This window comes from Bufo bufo, chromosome 4, assembly GCF_905171765.1.
Source record: "Bufo bufo chromosome 4, aBufBuf1.1, whole genome shotgun sequence".
Classification (NCBI taxonomy): domain Eukaryota; kingdom Metazoa; phylum Chordata; class Amphibia; order Anura; family Bufonidae; genus Bufo; species Bufo bufo.
Window position 1 is genome coordinate 427271989 of NC_053392.1, and position 19194 is coordinate 427291182.

Consider the following 19194-nt stretch of genomic DNA (forward strand, 5'->3'; position numbering starts at 1 on the left):
GCTACTTTCAAACTGGCGTTCGGGGCTCCGCTTGTGAGCTCCGTTTGAAGGGTCTCATAAGCTGCCCTGAATGCATCCGTACTGCCCCAATGCATTCTGAGTGGATGCGGATCCGCTCAGAATGCATCAGTCTGACAGCGTTCAGCCTCCGCTCAGCAAGCGGACACCCGAACGCTGCTTGCAGCGTTCGGGTGTCCGCCTGGCCGTGCGGAGGCAAACGGATCCGTCCAGACTTACAATGTAAGTCAATGGGGACGGATCCGTTTGAAGTTGACACAATATGACTCAATTTTCGAAACGGATCCGTCCCCCATTGACTTTCAATGTAAAGTCTGGACGGATCCGTCTGAACTACTTTCACACTTAGAATTTTTTCTAAACTATAATGCAGACGGATCCGTTCTGAACGGATCCAAACGTCTGCATTATAGGAGCGGATCCGTCTGTGCAGATACCAGACGGACCCGCTCTGAACGCAAGTGTGAAAGTAGCCTAACTTGATAGTTAAATTCTTCAGGTTATTATGGTCGTGTGGATGGCCTAGTATGTTTGTTTATTTTTTAATTTTTATTTAACGTGTGCAAATTAAAATGTATTTTACACTAAATGATATTTTTGGGGGCAGTTGTGATTTTTTTTTTATGACATTATTTATTTAAAAAAATGTTAATCCCTATGTGGGATTAGATAGTCCAGCAGGGGTACCCTGTTTATTCATAAAGTAACTAAATTTAATAGGTAATTTCAGAATTTACTATGTGGGATTAGAATAAAGAAAAAAACCTCCTTATTTGAATAAATTAATATATAACTTTTAATGATATACCTTAAAACCAAACCCCTGTAAAATAAGACAACAATAGTATAAAGAAATACAGGTGATAAATATTATAGAATTACTTTTTAAATGTATAATGTATTAGCATACTTCTGTACGTTAATACATTATACTCTGGCTTACAGTGCAGGCAGCCCTGGGGTACTTTGTTAGGTCCTCAGGGCAGACCGGAAACCCGGTGACCCGATTGCAGACCGAGTCTCCTTTGATCATGCCACGATGTGGATTGTGGTATGATCAAAGGGTTAACAGCCAGTTGAAGCTTCGTCTGACCCTGGCTGTTAAGCAGGAGCCAGCGCTAAGAACATAGACTCCTAGGGCTGGAGCGCTCGGGCAGTCATTTAACCCCCCTGCAGCAACATCAAAAGACGTTGCTGCCGACTAGGTACCTGCACCGCCTGCCGTAAAAGGAAAGCGGGCAGTCATTAAGGGGTTAAAAATAGATACTGTGTTCATATGTGTGTCTTCTGTCAACTTTCTGTTTGCTGATCAGATTAGCATTAAAAAACCTGATGTACAATGGGAGTGGGGTTGGGATGACAGATCATAAATAATTCTTCATGGATCCTGTAAAAATGGAAACAATTCCATTTTCTATGTTCATGTAAAACGAGTGGATGGACTCATTTGCTTATGTTGTCTCAAGAGGGTTAAAAAAAGGAATGTTCAGAAAGGTTGAAGTGGCAGTCCAGCAGGATTACATTTGTCATAAATGGTGCAGAATCATCCTCCTGCAAATCTTTGTTACCGATAAAAGTTGCAAACCTCATATTTGCGACTTTTTAAATGGCACTTGCAACAAATTTTGCCGCAAGTAGTGTTTCTGTGCCGCCTTTGCTAGTTTCTGAAAAGGGGCGGGTCCACCGCATTTATTTTAATTTTGTGCCTGTTCATTCTGGCACTCAGACTGCCAGAGGATTTCTGACAAGTCCTATGCCTCGTCATAAATTAGTTGCATCCTCTGGCAGTGCTGGAGATTTCAAAGACCAATGTATACTGCCGGACTTCGATAAATCTCCTCCAGTGTTGACCTAGGCATACATCAGGTAGTTCAGTTGCTGGAATGCAGTTAGGATCTAACCATTTCTTACTGTGCTGACGCCATGCTCCCACACTCCACACTACTATTAGTGTATGCAGCGTGCGCATGGATGAGATATCTCTCCCCTCCACCTGTTAGTTGTAGAATCCATCTGCAGCATTTGGCAGGGCTGATACTGAAACTGCAGTGGACAAACAGGTAACTAAGCTCCTAAAGACCAAGCTCCATGCCTGTACAATGCCCGATAAATGCCCCATTTAGACGACTGTATTTTTTGTCTGCATCCGATCCGCATTTTGTGCTGGTTTGATGCAGACCCATTTACTTCAATGGGGCCGCAAAAGATGCAGACAACACACCATGTGCTGTCTGCATCCATATGTCTGTTCCATGATAGAATAGAACATGTCATTGTTGTAGGGCTGTTCTATACAGGACAGGGCGTTCTATTCCGCAAAATGCGGAACCCACGCGGCCGTTATTCGTGTTTTGTGGATCCCCAATTTGCAGGCAGCAAAATAGGCTATGGTCGTGTGGATGAACTCTAAACCTATTGCAATCTAGTAGGAGTAGTTCCAGCTGTGCCTCTTCCTCTATTGGACCCAGCGATCACATGGTCGCAGGGTGTCTCGGGCAGAGCTTGAAGGTCTTAGCAGACCCATTGTTTACATTGCCCCCAAAGAGAGCTGTTTTACCCTGTAACTGAGGCTGCCTTGGATGCCTCAATTACAGCGGAAGAGTTTAAAAAAAAAAAAATAATAATAATAATCCTGTTCATGCAAAACTATACCTATTATATATCAAAACAACCAACACAAAATAGGGAACCCATTGAAATATCTTACTTTGGTGTCAGTTTGTATATTTAAAAAACAAGAAGTTATAGTTTTAAAAAAAAAAAAGACTATTTAAAAAATTTTATTGCAGTTTTCCCCCCAAAAAAACTAAAGAAATAAATTTAAAAAAAAAATTATTTAAAAAAGCATCACAAAAATGATTTTGGTAGTTCAAGAGCTGAAAAAGGGGTTAGGGTTAGGATTGTTAAACCACCTTGTGCGCTAAATCATAAAGTATCTGGTCATTAAGGCCTTTTCGGGCCTGGTCATTAAAGGGTTTCTGTCATGAGAAATAACGTTATGTAGCTGACTGACATTAGTGATGTGCTAATGTCAGCACTACATAACAGTGTGCTTTATAACTGCCTGCCTGCCACCGTTCTCTTAAAATATGCTAATGAGCCTCTAGGTGCTACTGGGGCATTGCTTCAGCACCTAGAGGCTCGGTCTATGCACCCTTTGGCACGCCCAGGTCCCGTTGATTGACTGTCGAGTTCTCCTCATCGTCACGTAAATCCCGCGCCTGCGCCGTCCCTTTTAGCATTTGGCGCAGGCGCAATGAGTGAAGAATGCGCTCCTGGTGCTGGCTTTCTTCCTTCGGTGCAGGCCAAAGGATGTGTTGACCAGGCCTCTAGGTGCTGAAGCAACGCCCCAGTAGCACCTAGAGGCTCATTAGCATATTTTAAGAGAATGGTGGCAGGCAGGCAGTTATAAAGCATACTGTTATGTACTGCTGACATTAACACATCACTAATGTCAGTCAGCTACATAACGTTATTTCTCATGACAGAAATCCTTTAAAAGGCTAATGTATTAGGGAAATTTCCTTGACGATAACAATTGATTAATGAGAAGAAATTTGTAGGTACACAAGGAAAAGTGTCTAAAATCTGATTATTTATATTTTAGTTCATTCACGGATGGCTCATTCTCTCATCTTTGATGCTACTTTTTATGTTTACATACATATATCTTTGGTAAGTATATGTTTCCAATTCAGATAATTAGAAAAATTAACTTTTTACTATTACATGTTATATGGAGCAGATTGCCAGGAAAGATGATCTAATTAATAAACTCTATAAAAGTAGATCTTTTCAAGCCAAACAACCCTGTAAAGATGGACCTATGGAGGCTTATGACAATATAGAATATAGCTGCAGTGAGCTGTTAGGCCATGTTTACACATTCAGGGTTTAGGAGCAAATTCTGTGCCTAAATCCTGACAGAATCCTGACCATATTTTATCCCATTCTAATGCAGTAGAAGAAAATTGCACAGAATAATAAATGCAGTGCAAGTTTTAAAATTAACGGAAAAGCCTATGATTTGCACCCCTGAATTAAAGGGGGTTTCCCATCTCAAAATTTGTGGCGTATCACTAGGATTTGACAGAATTCTACTTAATCATGACCTGGTCATGATTAAGAACCATCTGGTTCGAAACGCGTAGACCGTATTGGGGCTTGTATTTTGAGGATTCTTTTACCGCTGTATATTTGGTTTGTGGAATAAAACACCGTCAAGCAAGAACAACGAGGTGCTGGATTTCTTTTCCTCTTAAGAATTCTACTTATCTCAGGTGAAGATAAAGAAAAACAGGTGAAGGAACATCAGCCGCTTAAGCGTTCACCACTGTGGGTGTTCTGAAAATAGCTGAGCACTGACTCTGCTATTTCCAGAAGACCCAGATTGGTGAAGGAAAGAGGTGTCCGCACTAGTGGTGTTTCATGTTTCTTTTGTTCAGGGCCGAACTGCAAACTTAAGGTGGCCCTGGAAACCTAAAAGTGGCCTCATGTTTTAGGCGAGTCTAAATTGATATAAGGTGGGGAAACATACCATATTTTTGCCCTATAAGACACACCTAGGTTTTAAAGGAGGAAACTAAGAAAAAAATATTTTTCATCAGACTTTAGCTTAGAGCCCCAATCAGATCCCCAATTTTAGTTACACCTCACTTCAGAGCCACAATTAGACCCCCAGTGTAATCAGACCTCAGCTCAGATCCCCAATTTTCATAAGACCCTCAATCAGACCTCAGATCACAGCCCCAATGTGAATAAGACCCCCCCCCATCTAAACTCCCAATGTGAATAAGACACCAAAGCAGACCAGACCCCCCAATGTGAATATGACCAACACGCGGACCTCAGACCAGACCCCCAATGTGAATATGACCCCCAAGCAGACCTCAAATCAGATCCCCAATGTGAATGACCCCGAAAGCAGCCCTCAGATCAGAGCCCCAATGTGAATGACCCCCCAAAACAGACCTCAGATCAGACACACAGGCTCAGAACAGACATTAAAAAACTATTAACTTACCTCTCCTGCTCCGGACACCACCGCCGCTCCTCACATCCACACTTTTCTAGTTCAGCCTTCTAGGTGCTGTGACCCAACACGCACAGCGTGAGGTCTTAGCGCACCGACATCCTCACGCTGTGCGCAGTCACAGCAGAGTGAGCGGCTGAGGAAGACCAGGAAGTGGTGAGTACAGAGCCTAGGAAGCATTGTATTTACTGCTTCCCGTTCTTCCTGTACTAATGAGCGCTTCCATAATAGAAGCGATCATTAGCATTCGCCCCATAAGACTGTAATATTCAAGTATATCCCCATTCTGAGGAAAGCTATGCAGTCATATTCAGGAAGTCACCTGCAGCCGCCGGCCAGGTGCATAAGTACCTGATGCTCCTACGTTAATGTTGAGAACATTAGATTATTAAGTACCCAACCGGAAGCCGTCAGAAGGGCTCAGATGGCCCACTGTGCAACAGCCCACCAGGAAATTTCCCTGCAGGGTCTTTGCCCAGTCTACTTCTGCTTTTGTTTTATGGATCATTGCTTACACCTTCTGTCAAAAAACTGTTCGTTTTCTGGATGTAATATATAGAAAGTCACTCCTTGTACTCTATTTTCTGTCCTGCCTCTTTAACTTTCTGTTTGCTCTTTTGGCATGGTATACTTAACTTTTTCAGTCAGACCATCACTGCGGCCAGATAGAATCCTCCTGTAGTAACTCAATTCAATCATCACACGTTACACTAATCAATGCAATGCTCTTCTGTGGGCATCTTTATCTAGCCCCATCACGAGGACAATAGAAATGTCATATTGTTATCTCAATTCTGTACATACTATTAGAATAAAGATTACATTGCAGATAACATCTTCCCATCACAGCAGCAGTAAACGGATAACGGATCATTTACCTATATAGGAGGCCTTATAATTTTATGTTGTCTGCTATAGAAGGACAGTATTTTGTATTTCCGTTTCAGTTGCATAGTACTATTGAAATCGATGAAAACAGCCAAAGATTAAAAAAAAAAGTTTTTTATAACGATGACCTATCATCTGGATAAGTCATCAGTATCTGATTGGTGGAGTTCCGACACCCGGGACTCCCACCGATCAGCTGTTTGAGAAGGGACCGGCGCTCCTGTGAGCAGCGCGGCCTTCTCTCAGCTTTTTCTAGGCCAGTGACGAGACATTCGTCTGTCATGTAGCCTAGGAGCAGCTCAGCCCCATTTAAGTGATACTAATGACCTATCCAGAGGATAGGTCATCAATATAAAAATCTCAGAAATCCCTTTAAAATTAAAAAAAATACCCTTTTCTGATGAAATTGTCCCTTTTAAGCCCTAGCCTCTGGTTGCTGCTTTATGGAAATATTATCTGTTGTTAGAGATACTTCTAGGGGAGAATGGTATTACAAATGGCACTAAAATAGAATATTATCTGATCAGTATTATCTAGACATAATAGGTACCATATCCGGTACTTCTGTGCCTCCATGTTATACCTACCTGCTTTGGGCTCATACTTTTTGCCTTTTTGAGAAAAAAATGTGACCTGCTTCACTGCTCACATACATGTGGTAAGTGACGCGTTTCGGCTGCTATGAGCCTTTGTCAAACATGATAATTACAGGTAACAGACAAATTTAAATAGCCCGCGATGGAGCCGGAAGTGACGTTGGTAACCGTCGTAAGGGCACAACAATGCAGAAATAACAAATTTGCAAGAGAATGTTATTTAGTTAACAGGGCACCATGCTTTACAGTGCTATATTCTGCTGAACATTGTTATAATGGTATATAATGCTTAATGCTGAACACTACATGCTGCAACAAACTCGCAGGAAAAATGTCATTAATTCACAGGGCACCATACTTTACAGTGCTACATCATACTAAGCATTATTATAATAGAACAGAATACTAAATACTATATGCTAAATGGTGAACTTACGCCCTGATCAGGCACTAAATGACACAGGTTTTGGAATGCGTCAAGTTCTCTGTGGAAAAAAGAAAAAGGGAACATGTTGAAAGGGTAACTACAGACTATACCTTAAAGGAAACTATTCAGATCATAATCACGATTTAACCCCTTAGGTTCTAGGGTTTGCAAGCGATGAATCCAGTAGGCATTTTAAACCTGTCTCCTCCTCTCCTGGGTAGTGATACGTGCTCTATTATCTGGAAGCGTAATTGGGAAATGGCATGTCGGTGTTTCTCGAAATGATACGGGATGGGAAGTAATAGATTTTTCTTTCTAATTGTAGATTTGTGCTTACAGAAGCGATCTTTCATCCTCATGGAGGTCTCACCGACACACACAAGTCAACAGGGACACTTCAAGAGATAAACTATGAAGTTACTGTTGCAAGTAAAGAAACCATTTATTTTAAATTTTTCCCCTGGGTACGGGTGAGTGAAATATTCTCCTTTGATGGCACTGGAGCAATGTATGCATTGAAGGCATGGATACGTCCCATTTTTAGTGTTCTTGGTATATAGGTCTGTGTGTATCTGACCCTTCTCATCCTTTATGACCCATGTGTCTAGAAAATAAATTCTGCACACATCTGAGTGTATAGTGAATTGCAGTTCTTTCCATATAGAGTTCATGTGCTGCATGAATTGTTCGAGGGTTCGAATGTCGCCCCGCCACACGCAAAATGTCATCGATAAACCGCCGCCAGAAAATGCAGTGATCCTTGTATAGATTGTTTTCATAGATGTATTCTATCTATACAAGGATCACTGCATTTTCTGGCGGCGGTTTATCGATGACATATTTTGCGTGTGGCGGGGCGACATTCGAACCCTCGAACAATTCATGCAGCACATGAACTCTATATGGAAAGAACTGCAATTCACTATACACTCAGATGTGTGCAGAATTTATTTTCTAGACACATGGGTCATAAAGGATGAGAAGGGTCAGATACACACAGACCTATATACCAAGAACACTGACCGTAACAGTCTGTTACACTTCACGAGCAATCATCCACCTGCAGTCAAAAAATCACTACCCTATTCACAACTTCAGAGGGTGAACAGGATAGTTTCTGACACTGACATGAGAATAATGCGAGAGGAAGAAATGTTAGGCAAGTTCCGCAGCAGAGGCTATCCAAATGACCTATTGAATTCACAACGGGCAAAACAACCTAGTGGAACCATCACCACTAGTAATAAACAACCACGAGTTCCCTTTGTGGTGAAATACCACCCTTGGGTAAATAAATGTAGGACCATCATCAATAAGCACTGGAACATCATCAGCAGCGCTTACCCTAATGTTGCAGAATTCCAGCCCCCGCCTATGTTGTGCTATAAAAGGTCCAAAATTATTTGTGACATCTTGGTTAGAGCTGATGTATGCAGTGACAGACTAAATCTTCGTCAGGCCACCCTCTCCACACCTAAAAATGGGACGTATCCATGCCTTCAATGCATACATTGCTCCAGTGCCATCAAAGGAGAATATTTCACTCACCCGTACACAGGGGAAAATTTTTTAATAAATGGTTTCTTTACTTGCAACAGTAACTTCGTGGTTTATCTCTTGAAGTGTCCTTGTGGACTTGTGTGTGTCGGTGAGACCTCCATGAGGATGAAAGATCGCTTCTGTAAGCACAAATCTACAATTAGAAAGAAAAATCTATTACTTCCCATCCCGTATCATTTCGAGAAACACCGACATGCCATTTCCCAATTACGCTTCCAGATAATAGAGCACGTATCACTACCCAGGAAAGGAGGAGACAGGTTTAAAGGGCTTCTGTCACCCCACTAAACAGTTTTTTTTTTTTTTGTTACTTATAATGCCTATAATGCGATTTATGCATGCATACTGTAATTAATCATTTTCGTTCAGCAGATTCTGTTAAAAACTTACTTTTAAAATATGCAAATTACCTTGCTACCCGCAAGTAGGGCGGCTACTTGCTAATAGCAGCCGCATCCTCCTATCCTAAAGACTCCCCCTCCGCATGCTGATTGACAGGGCCAGCGGACGGGATCTTTCTCTGCTGGCCCTGTTTCCATTCAAAATCTGGCGCCTGCGCCGTACCTGTCTTCAGTCGGCGCAGGCGCACTGAGAGGTGGACGCTCGATTGGTCGCTCCATCCTCAATGCGCCTGCGCCGATGACGTCACATCTACACCCGGCGCAGGTGCATTGAGGAAGGAGCGACCGAGCGAGCGTCCTCCTCTCAGTGCGCCTGCGCCGACTGAAGACAGGTACGGCGCAGGCGCCAGATTTTGAATGGTAACAGGGCCAGCAGAGAAAGATCCCGTCCGCTGGCCCTGTCAATCAACATGCGGAGGGGGCGTCTTTAGGATAGGAGGATGCGGCTGCTACCAGCAAGTAGCCGCCCTACTTGCTGGTAGCAAGGTAATTTGCATATTTTAAAAGTAAGTTTTTAACAGAATCTGCTGAACGAAAATGATTAATTACAGTATGTATGCATAAATCGCATTATAGGCATTATAAGTAACCAAAAAAATATATAAATGTTTATTGGGGTGACAGAAGCCCTTTAAAATGCTCAAAAAACGAGAAGCCTACTGGATTCATCGCTTGCAAACCCTAGAACCTAAGGGGTTAAATCGTGATTATGATCTGAATAGTTTCCTTTAAGGTATAGTCTGTAGTTACCCTTTCAACATGTTCCCTTTTTCTTTCTTACACAGAGAACTTGATGCATTCCAAAACCTGTGTCATTTAGTGCCTGATCAGGGCGTAAGTTCACCATTTAGCATTTAGTATTTAGTATTCTGTACCATTATAATAATGCTTAGTATGATGTAGCACTGTAAAGTATGGTGCCCTGTGAATTAATGACATTTTTCCTGCGAGTTTGTTGCAGCATGTAGTGTTCAGCATTAAGCATTATATACCATTATAACAATGTTCAGCAGAATATAGCACTGTAAAGCATGGTGCCCTGTTAACTAAATGACATTCTCTTGCAAATTTATTATTTCTGCATTGTTGTGCCCTTACGACGGTTACCAACGTAACTTCCGGCTCCATCGCGGGCTATTTAAATTTGTCTGTTACCTGTAATTATCATGTTTGACAAAGGCTCATAGCAGCCGAAACGCGTCACTTACCACATGTATGTGACCATTAAAATCACTTGAAAATTATAACCAAAGCGAGTGCCGGTCCTTTCTATACAAGTATCTGCGGACCTTCCCTGGACACGCGCACCACATCACCGACAGCGGAGTGCCGCCTGTGTCTTCCTTGGATCTGCTTCACTGCATGATATTACTCTGATCTACATCAAAAACTGGTATACTATTTGATTTCTTGAAACAAATGCCTTTGCTGAGGCATTAAAAGGGTTTTCCAACTCTTTCTGATGACCTATCCTCTGAGACCCCTGACGATCGGCTGTTTGAGAAGGCACCAGCAGCCTTCCTGGTGCTTACCAAGCACAGCCCTGTACATTGTAAAGCATCTATGCTTTTTATCGCAGGTCAGCCCCTTTAACTTGCGCCTAGGCCATGTAACCGATCGATGTGACATCACTGGCCTAGGATAAGCACTGGTGATCGGTGGGGTCCGATCAGATCAGCTCAAATCGGATACTGATTTGACTGATATAAAAGAGTCAGAAAACCCCTTTAAGTGTATTTTAATTCCTAACAAAATCCTTTTTTTTTTTTTTTTATACATATATATTTTTATAGTGAAGTTTTCAAGACGTACAATGTGGCAATGGACTATCCAACCTTGTTCTTGGTCATCTGGAATTTTGGGGCAGTGGGAATGATCTGCATTCACTGGAAAGGCCCTCTTCAGCTACAACAGGCTTATCTTATCATGATCAGTGCTCTTATGGCCCTTGTTTTCATCAAGTATTTGCCAGAGTGGTCAGCTTGGGTAATTCTAGGAGCCATATCTGTTTATGGTATGTATCTGATTCCCCTGGTTTTGTAATGCATTGGAGTAATTGCTGTATGATTACTTCCATACAGATGTGATGTCAGTATTCAGTCAAGTAGGCAAGAAATGGTCATTGTCAATCATTTTACAGGAGAACAGACTCTTAGGGTGCACTTACACGAACAGACTATCTGACCAATTTCTGTCCAATCAGACCAATAATTAGTGTGTGTATAACAAAAGATCTGTGTGTGTGTAAATGGCCATCTGACGAATGATTGGTCAGAAAATCTGTCAGATAATCTGATGGTGTAAATGCACCCGAAATAATAGATGGACCCTGAAATAACAGTCTTAAGACACATTTACATGGCCCGATGTTTGGGCCTATTGTCTGGAATGAGCATTCCTACAAATGCTCCTTCTCGATAATCGGCCCATGTAAAGGTACCACATATCACCCGATGAAGAAGCTAAATGCTTGTTCATCAGGTGAAGTGATCTGAGGTGTGGACACCTCAATCATCATTCCCGGGTAGCAGAACGTGGTGTGTAAACAGCACTCTTGTGTCCAAGAACAACGATTTTGTATGGGGACGAGGGATCATAGCAGCCATGGCTCGTCCTCATACTCTGGAGATGATCGGTAGATGTAAGTAAACGCAGTGCTTCACCTCCACTTAACGAGCAGCCGACAATCTGCTTTAGTCATGCTTGATAAGGGTTTAGCATTCAATGGATCCGTCTGTTGTCCATGGAGAACATGGACATCAGATGGATGTGATTGACTGATGAGTGACCTACCGCAAGAAATGCACTAGTTTGTTCACTACTTTGGTCCGTTTTGCAGACCGAATATCTGGATGCCCGGTTCTTACACTTTAATTTGTTTTAATTATGCTGTAAGGTAACAGTACAGTTATTGATAAACTTGAAATCACATGGCAATACATGAGTCCTGATGTCTTCCGTGACTGTTTTGTGCCTTTGTTGATAGACTTGATGGCTGTATTGTGCCCAAAAGGCCCTTTGAGGATGTTGGTGGAGACTGCACAGGAAAGAAACGAGCCTATATTTCCAGCATTAATATATTCTTGTAAGTAATGCATTATCATTTTGTGTATCCAGTGCCATATTGTGAAGAAAGACCATACATGATGACATGCTGGAACCATGACTATGAAAAGGCGTTTCATGGTTGTTACCACTAACAATGTAATATGTAACTATCATTCACTCACTGTATCCAATTTTGGAAAAAGAATCTGTCACATTGTATATATTCCTTTAAAACATAACTTTTACTTTTTTTTTTATAAAATAATACCACCGTGGTGGTTCACCAGTGAAAAATAGTGAGACAAACAACGATAATGAAAAATAAAAAAATGCTCCTGGAAGCCTAACGTAGATACAATGGTAAGGTGGTGAGTAAACACAAGGCAGTTAAGGGGAGCAGTAGGTATAACTAAACTGTCCCTACACTCACCCTGACTGAATCCTCAGCCCAGGGACGTCTCCTGATGGTGGAGACTCCCTGTCCTCGTGCCTGGGCTGACTGCCCTGCGTTTACCTTCCTCTCCAACAATGGACAGTTAACAAAAAGCTCCCCAAGAGCTGACGGGTGATACTCTGCGTCCAAGGTAAATGAATTACCCACAGGGACACCAGTAGATAAGATCAGACCAGATTGTACATATAGATAGGTGAACGGGATACGTGTCACCTATGAAAGAACCAAGCACAAGGGCATCAAACGATGCGTTCCCAGGCTGGTTCACATAAATCCCTACGCGTTTCCCCTATTACTAGGTTCATCAAGGGGCATTCACGGTCAAGGGTACAACTGTCATACATGACAAAGATAAATCAGATATACTTAAGATATAGTGGAGGACACAGGACCAGAGACGCAGACGATAATGGGCATAGGACCATGGGACCAATTGATAAATCCCACCTGTGAAAAATAAAAACATTATAAATTTGGGTACTACGTATAAGATATATCATAAGACCGGATGTGGCCGCTCTATGCGTTCCACAGGGTGTAGGCGGCGCACTGAGGCTCTAACAGAGGTTCCTTGGACGGAAGTGACGTCTTCCTTCACTGCAGGGACCGGCGGTAATCATTGTATGCGGCTCACGGACCGGTAATGACGTCGACTGTGGCGTCTGTCTTCCGGATGTGACCCGCCTGACGTACTAATCGGCGCCAACTTTGAACAGCTGGTAAGGGGATATATAGGGAAATGAGTGAGAGTGTGAATGGTAGGAGGAACAGGACATTACTGGGACGCAGCCTAAATGTAGGTAAGGACAATCTACTGGGAGCTGGTAATTGAACATCTTGGCATGTAATGTGCCTCACACTATATGTAAAAAATTCTTTGCTTACAGCTTCTTTGGTAAAGTGCTGGCCCCTATCCTACTGGGCCCTATAGCCTCCTGACTACCTAGGACACTAAGTAAGTGCTGAGATGCAGGAGTCTTATGATATATCTTATACGTAGTACCCAAATTTATAATGTTTTTATTTTTCACAGGTGGGATTTATCAATTGGTCCCATGGTCCTATGCCCATTATCGTCTGCGTCTCTGGTCCTGTGTCCTCCACTATATCTTAAGTATATCTGATTTATCTTTGTCATGTATGACGGTTGTACCCTTGACCGTGAATGCCCCCTGATGAACCTAGTAATAGGGGAAACGCGTAGGGGTTTATTTGAACCAGCCTGGGAACGCATCGTTTGATGCCCTTGTGCTTGGCTCTTTCATAGGTGACACGTATCCCGTTCACCTATCTATATGTACAATCTGGTCTGATCTTATCTACTGGTGTCCCTGTGGATAATTCATTTACCTTGGACGCAGAGTATCACCCGTCAGCTCTTGGGGAGCTTTTTGTTAACTGTCTATTGTTGGAGAGGAGGGTAAACGCAGGGCAGTCAGCCCAGGCACGAGGACAGGGAGTCTCCACCATCAGGAGACGTCCCTGGGCTGAGGATTCAGTCAGGGTGAGTGTAGAGACAGTTTAGTTATACCTACTGCTCCCCTTAACTGCCTTGTGTTTACTCACCACCTTACCATTGTATCTACGTTAGGCTTCCAGGAGCATTTTTTTATTTTTCATTATCGTTGTTTGTCTCACTATTTTTCACTGGTGAACCACCACGGTGGTATTATTTTATAAGATAAAAAGTAAAAGTTATGTTTTAAAGGGATCAATACTGCTGGACACTCTTTGATTCTATGATCCTTTTTTCATTAATTGACATTTGATTCAGCTGGACATTTATTACATTGTATATATTGCCTGAAATATTCTTCCATCCAGTGCTATGAGTTTATAATAACCATTTGCAAAGAAAATGTCGCCAAACCTCCAGTAAAGGCTTAGGCCAAGGCACATGGGGTCTTACTGTACCTCTGAATGACAAGAAGGCAAGTTTTTTTTCTACTTCAGATTCTTTATGAAATCTAACACATGCTGTATTATGGATGTACAGTCGTGGCCAAAGGTTTTGAGAATTAGATAAATATTGGAAATTGGAAAAGTTGCTGCTTAAGTTTTTATAATAGCAATTTGCATATACTCCAGAATGTTATGAAGAGTGATCAGATGAATTGCATAGTCCTTCTTTGCCATGAAAATTAACTTAAAGAGGACCTTTCACTTGTATAAACTATGTGAACTGAGTATGCTGCCATATAGAGCGGCGCCCGGGGATCTCACTGCACTTACTATTATCCTCGGGCGCCGCTCCGTTCTCCCGTTATAGGCTCCGGTACCTTTGCTCCTTAAGTTATAGTAGGCGGGTCTTCCCTTGTCCTGTGGGCGTCTCCTTCTCCTAGGCTGCAGCGCTGGCCAATCGCAGTGCACAGCTCACAGTCTGGGAGAAAAAATCCTCCCAGGCTGTGAGCTGTGCGCTGCGATTGGCCAGTGCTACAGCCTAGGAGAAGGAGACGCCCACAGGACAAGGGAAGACCCGCCTACTATAACTTAAGGATCAAAGGTACCGGAGCCTATAACGGGAGAACGGAGCGGCGCCCGGGGATAATAGTAAGTGCAGTGAGATCCCCGGGCGCCGCTCTATATGGCAGCATACTCAGTTCACATAGTTTATACAAGTGAAAGGTCCTCTTTAATCCCAACAAAAAACTTTCCACTGCATTTCATTACTGTCATTAAAGGACCTGCATTTCAGTAATCGTCTTGTTAACTCAGGTGAGAATGTTGACGAGCACAAGGCTGGAGATCATTATGTCAGGCTGATTGGGTTAAAATGGCAGACTTGACATGTTAAAAGGAGGGTGATGCTTGAAACCATTGTTAACCATGGTGACCTGCAAAGAAACGCGTGCAGCCATCATTGCGTTGCATAAAAATGGCTTCACAGGCAAGTATACTGTGGCTACTAAGATTGCACCTCAATCAACAATTTATAGGATCATCAAGAACTTCAAGGAAAGAGGTTCAATTCTTGTTAAGAAGGCTTCTGGGCGTCCAAGAAAGTCCAGCAAGCGCCAGGATCGTCTCCTAAAGAGGATTCAGCTGCGGGATCGGAGTGCCACCAGTGCAGAGCTTGCTCAGGAATGGCAGCAGGCAGGTGTGAGCGCATCTGAACGCACAGTGAGGCGAAGACTTTTGGAAGATGGCCTGGTGTCAAGAAGGCCAGCAAAGAAGCCACTTCTCTCCCAAAAAAACATCAGGGACAGATTGATCTTCTGCAGAAAGTATGGTGAATGGACTGCTGAGGACTGGGGCAAAGTCATATTCTCCGATGAAGCCTCTTTCCGATTTTTTTGGGGCATCTGAAAAAAGGCTTGTCCGGAGAAGAAAAGGTGAGCGCTACCATCAGTCCTGTGTCATGCCAACAGTAAAGGATTCTGAAACCATTCATGTGTGGGGTTGCTTCTCATCCAAGGGAGTGGGCTCACTCACAATTTTGCCCAAAAACACAGCCATGAATAAAGAATGGTACCAAAACACCCTCCAACAGCAACTTCTTCCAACAATCCAACAACAGTTTGGTGAAGAACAATGCATTTTCCAGCACGATGGAGCACCATGCCATAAGGCAAAAGTGATAACGAAGTGGCTCGGCGACCAAAACGTTGACATTTTGGGTCCATGGCCTGGAAACTCCCCAGATCTTAATCCCATTGAGAACTTGTGGTCAATCCTCAAGAGGCGGGTGGACAAACAAAAAGCCACTAATTCTGACAAACTCCAAGAAGTGATTATGAAAGAATGGGTTGCTATCAGTCAGGAATTGGCCCAGAAGTTGATTGAGAGCATGCCCAGTCGAATTGCAGAGGTCCTGAAAAAGAAGGGCCAACACTGCAAATACTGACTCTTTGCATAAATGTCATGTAATTGTCGATAAAAGCCTTTGAAACGTATGAAGTGCGTGTAATTATATTTCACTACGTCACAGAAACAACTGAAACAAAGATCTAAAAGCAGTTTAGCAGCAAACTTTGTGAAAACTAATATTTGTGTCATTCTCAAAACTTTTGGCCACGACTGTAGTCTCCTCTAGAAACATTGACAAAGATTTTCTAATGCATTGATCCCTCAAGATACAATGGCTTCAGGGTACAATATTTTCAGCTTACAGTGGTCTTTCCTGGGCCATTGTAATTTTAAGCTAGACTCAATATACAGTGCCTCTGACTCAGATCCAATCAATCACCATGGCCATTTCTTTGGTAAAACACCTGTATTGGATGTTTAGTAGCTCCTTTTTTATAGTACAGTGCAATACTACATCTCTTGTACTGCCCTCTGTCTGTGCCAGGATGAGCTGCCCCTATGGATGTTAGGTGATGGCAGCTCCCTTTTATTTTTCTGGTACAATGTGCCCTGGAGAAGCTCCGGTCCTCAGCACAGAAAGTGATTTACAGTTTCTAGCATCTATTCCTGACTGTTACATGTAAGGACTTAGGGGGTCATTCACTATGCTGAAATACGCCTTAGGGTACTTATGAACGGATCCGGTTGTATTATCTTTAACATTGCCAAGACGGATCCATCATTAACACCATTGAAAGTCAATAGGGGACGAATCCCTTTTCTATTGTGGCAGAGAAAACTGATCCATCTCCATTGACTTGCATTGGGGTAATGCCGGATCCGTCTTGCATCCGCATCCCAGGGCGGAAAGCAAAGTACAACCTGTTGCGGTTTGCTCTCCAGTCTGGGAACGCAAATAAACGGAACGGAATGCATTTTGGAGCATTCCGTTCTGTTCAGTTTTGTCCCCATTGACAATGAATGGGGACAAAAAGGAAGCATTTTCCTCCGGTATTGAGCCCCTATGACAGAACTCCATACCGGAAAACTTAAACGCTTGTGTGAAAGTACCCTTAATTAGGCGTATTTTAGGCGCAGATAGCAGCGCAATCTGCGACTTCGCCCTGCTCATGCCAGGTCTAAAATTGTGGGTGGGAAAAAGGACAGGCTGACAGGCCCATCTCACTCACACCATTTTCTACGCCTCTTTTAGGCGTAGAAAAAGGTCTAACTGTAAGCCCACTCAGAAGCTGTCTTACATTTAGAACTGGCGCTGGATGCGCAGAAGTTATGGAGAGGCCTGCGACTCCTCATAACTTCGACAGAGCCACCACCAGCTAAGGGCTTTATTAAGACCGGCGTCTAAAAGTCTGGTCTTAATAAATGTACCCCTTAGTTAACTGCCTCTTTTTCTTTAATTTTCATTTTCTCTTAGGGCTGTTGGATGATAATACGTCCATTGGCGCTTGTTTGGACCGGTGTGATTACACAGGCCAATGCACACTGAATGTTGAAGGAACAGTTGCTACTGCAGTTGTTCTTCCCTCATTCAGTTCGGTTAATTATCACTAGTACATTCCTGATTACACAGACAGATGTGCGGCCGATTATTAAGCACCTTTCATCAGCTGATAACTGCGATTATACAGGCTAATTATCGATAACGATGGTTCCTATAAACACTTGTTCACGATAATTGGTCCGAAATTCATATGGTCTCATAGTACTCTTATCTTGGAATGACGTTTTAGGACTTTGGAACCAATTACCAGTTATGGACTCAAGTTACAATAGTTTCAACATACAGTGGTTGTCCCAGAACCAAATAATACTGTAAGTTGAAGGACCACTGTAATTTTATACATCAGGCAGACAATGCACCAAATATATGATAGATGTGGTAAATCTTGATAGACATTTTTCTCATCCTTTTACTATGTCTTGGTTGGCTTTTTCTAGACTTTAGAATTCATGCTTTATTTCGTAGCCACAAAAACGGTCTAGTGAGGCACAAAAAGTATCTAAAAAAAATAATATAAACCTTGTGCAAGGCATGTATGCCATTTTTTGGCAGAAATTAAACCACAATTCTACTTGTTGCTATATCTTGGACAAATGTCATTGGAGACACCAAATGTTAACATGAAGGAGGCCATAGGCGTATGCAGTCCAGGAAACATGCCCTGTGTTGCAGCTGTATCTTCTGGATTGATTACTGCTCCTCTTAAGTGAACTTGATTTATGATGCTGTGAATTGCCATCTCACCGCGAGTCTACTGAACTGTTGTCACGACATTATGTGACTGCAGTTCAATAGACTCACGGACAGGAAGAAATTTACAGCATTATAAATTATTATGATGCTGAGAGTTCATTTCAAAGGTGCAGTGTTCAGTTCGGGAAATACAGCTGCCATACGGAGCTTGTGAAATTGGCCTTAGTGAAAACGGCCAAGCTACGCCCACCCATGGCATCAAATGGTCGCAGAGTTTTGCTTTAAAATTGTGCAACCATTGGTCACTGCAGGTGAGTGAAGTTTCAACCACACGCGGCATTGGACTGACCTGTAGTGTCAGAGAATGCAGGGGCAAAAATTTTACAACACCTAGCCTTCCCTTTTAACCTGCATATCATTTGTGATTGTAATGGTTATGATGTAGGTAACTGATATATTTGAAGGGCCAAATATAATGCATAAATTCTGGTTTTGGATATCCCCTTATATATCCTGATCACAAGGATTCCTGCTATACAGAGCCTCAAATATCAGCCCTAAGCCACTGTACAAGCATGTAAGCACAGCACCAATAAATAATAAGGTCTCTGTACAGGATATTTGTCCCCTCGAGCGCTGCAAATCCTAAGACAATGTGGGTAAAAAAGTCCGCCAAATAAAGTAATAGAAAGAAGGATAGCGCTGCAGGAGAAGATTCTTTTCTGTTTAAGTAAATTCTCTTTTCTTTATATTCGAAAAGGTCTTCAGT

The 19194-nt window shown here is 42.5% G+C and overlaps 1 protein-coding gene across 3 annotated transcripts in view; it reads left to right on the forward strand.

Moving 5' to 3' along the window:
* The window catches only part of LOC120998612 (presenilin-2-like), a 54823-nt gene that overhangs the window by 12066 nt on the left and 23563 nt on the right, over window positions 1-19194 (forward strand). For all 3 annotated transcript variants that reach the window (XR_005778445.1, XM_040429326.1, XM_040429328.1), the window contains exons 5-7: window positions 3626-3693; window positions 10716-10936; window positions 11909-12007. Coding sequence is in view for 2 of the 3 variants with exons in the window: in XM_040429326.1 (XP_040285260.1) it covers window positions 3626-3693; window positions 10716-10936; window positions 11909-12007 (388 nt within the window). In the remaining variant the exon portion in view is untranslated. The remainder of the gene's footprint in view (window positions 1-3625; window positions 3694-10715; window positions 10937-11908; window positions 12008-19194) is intronic.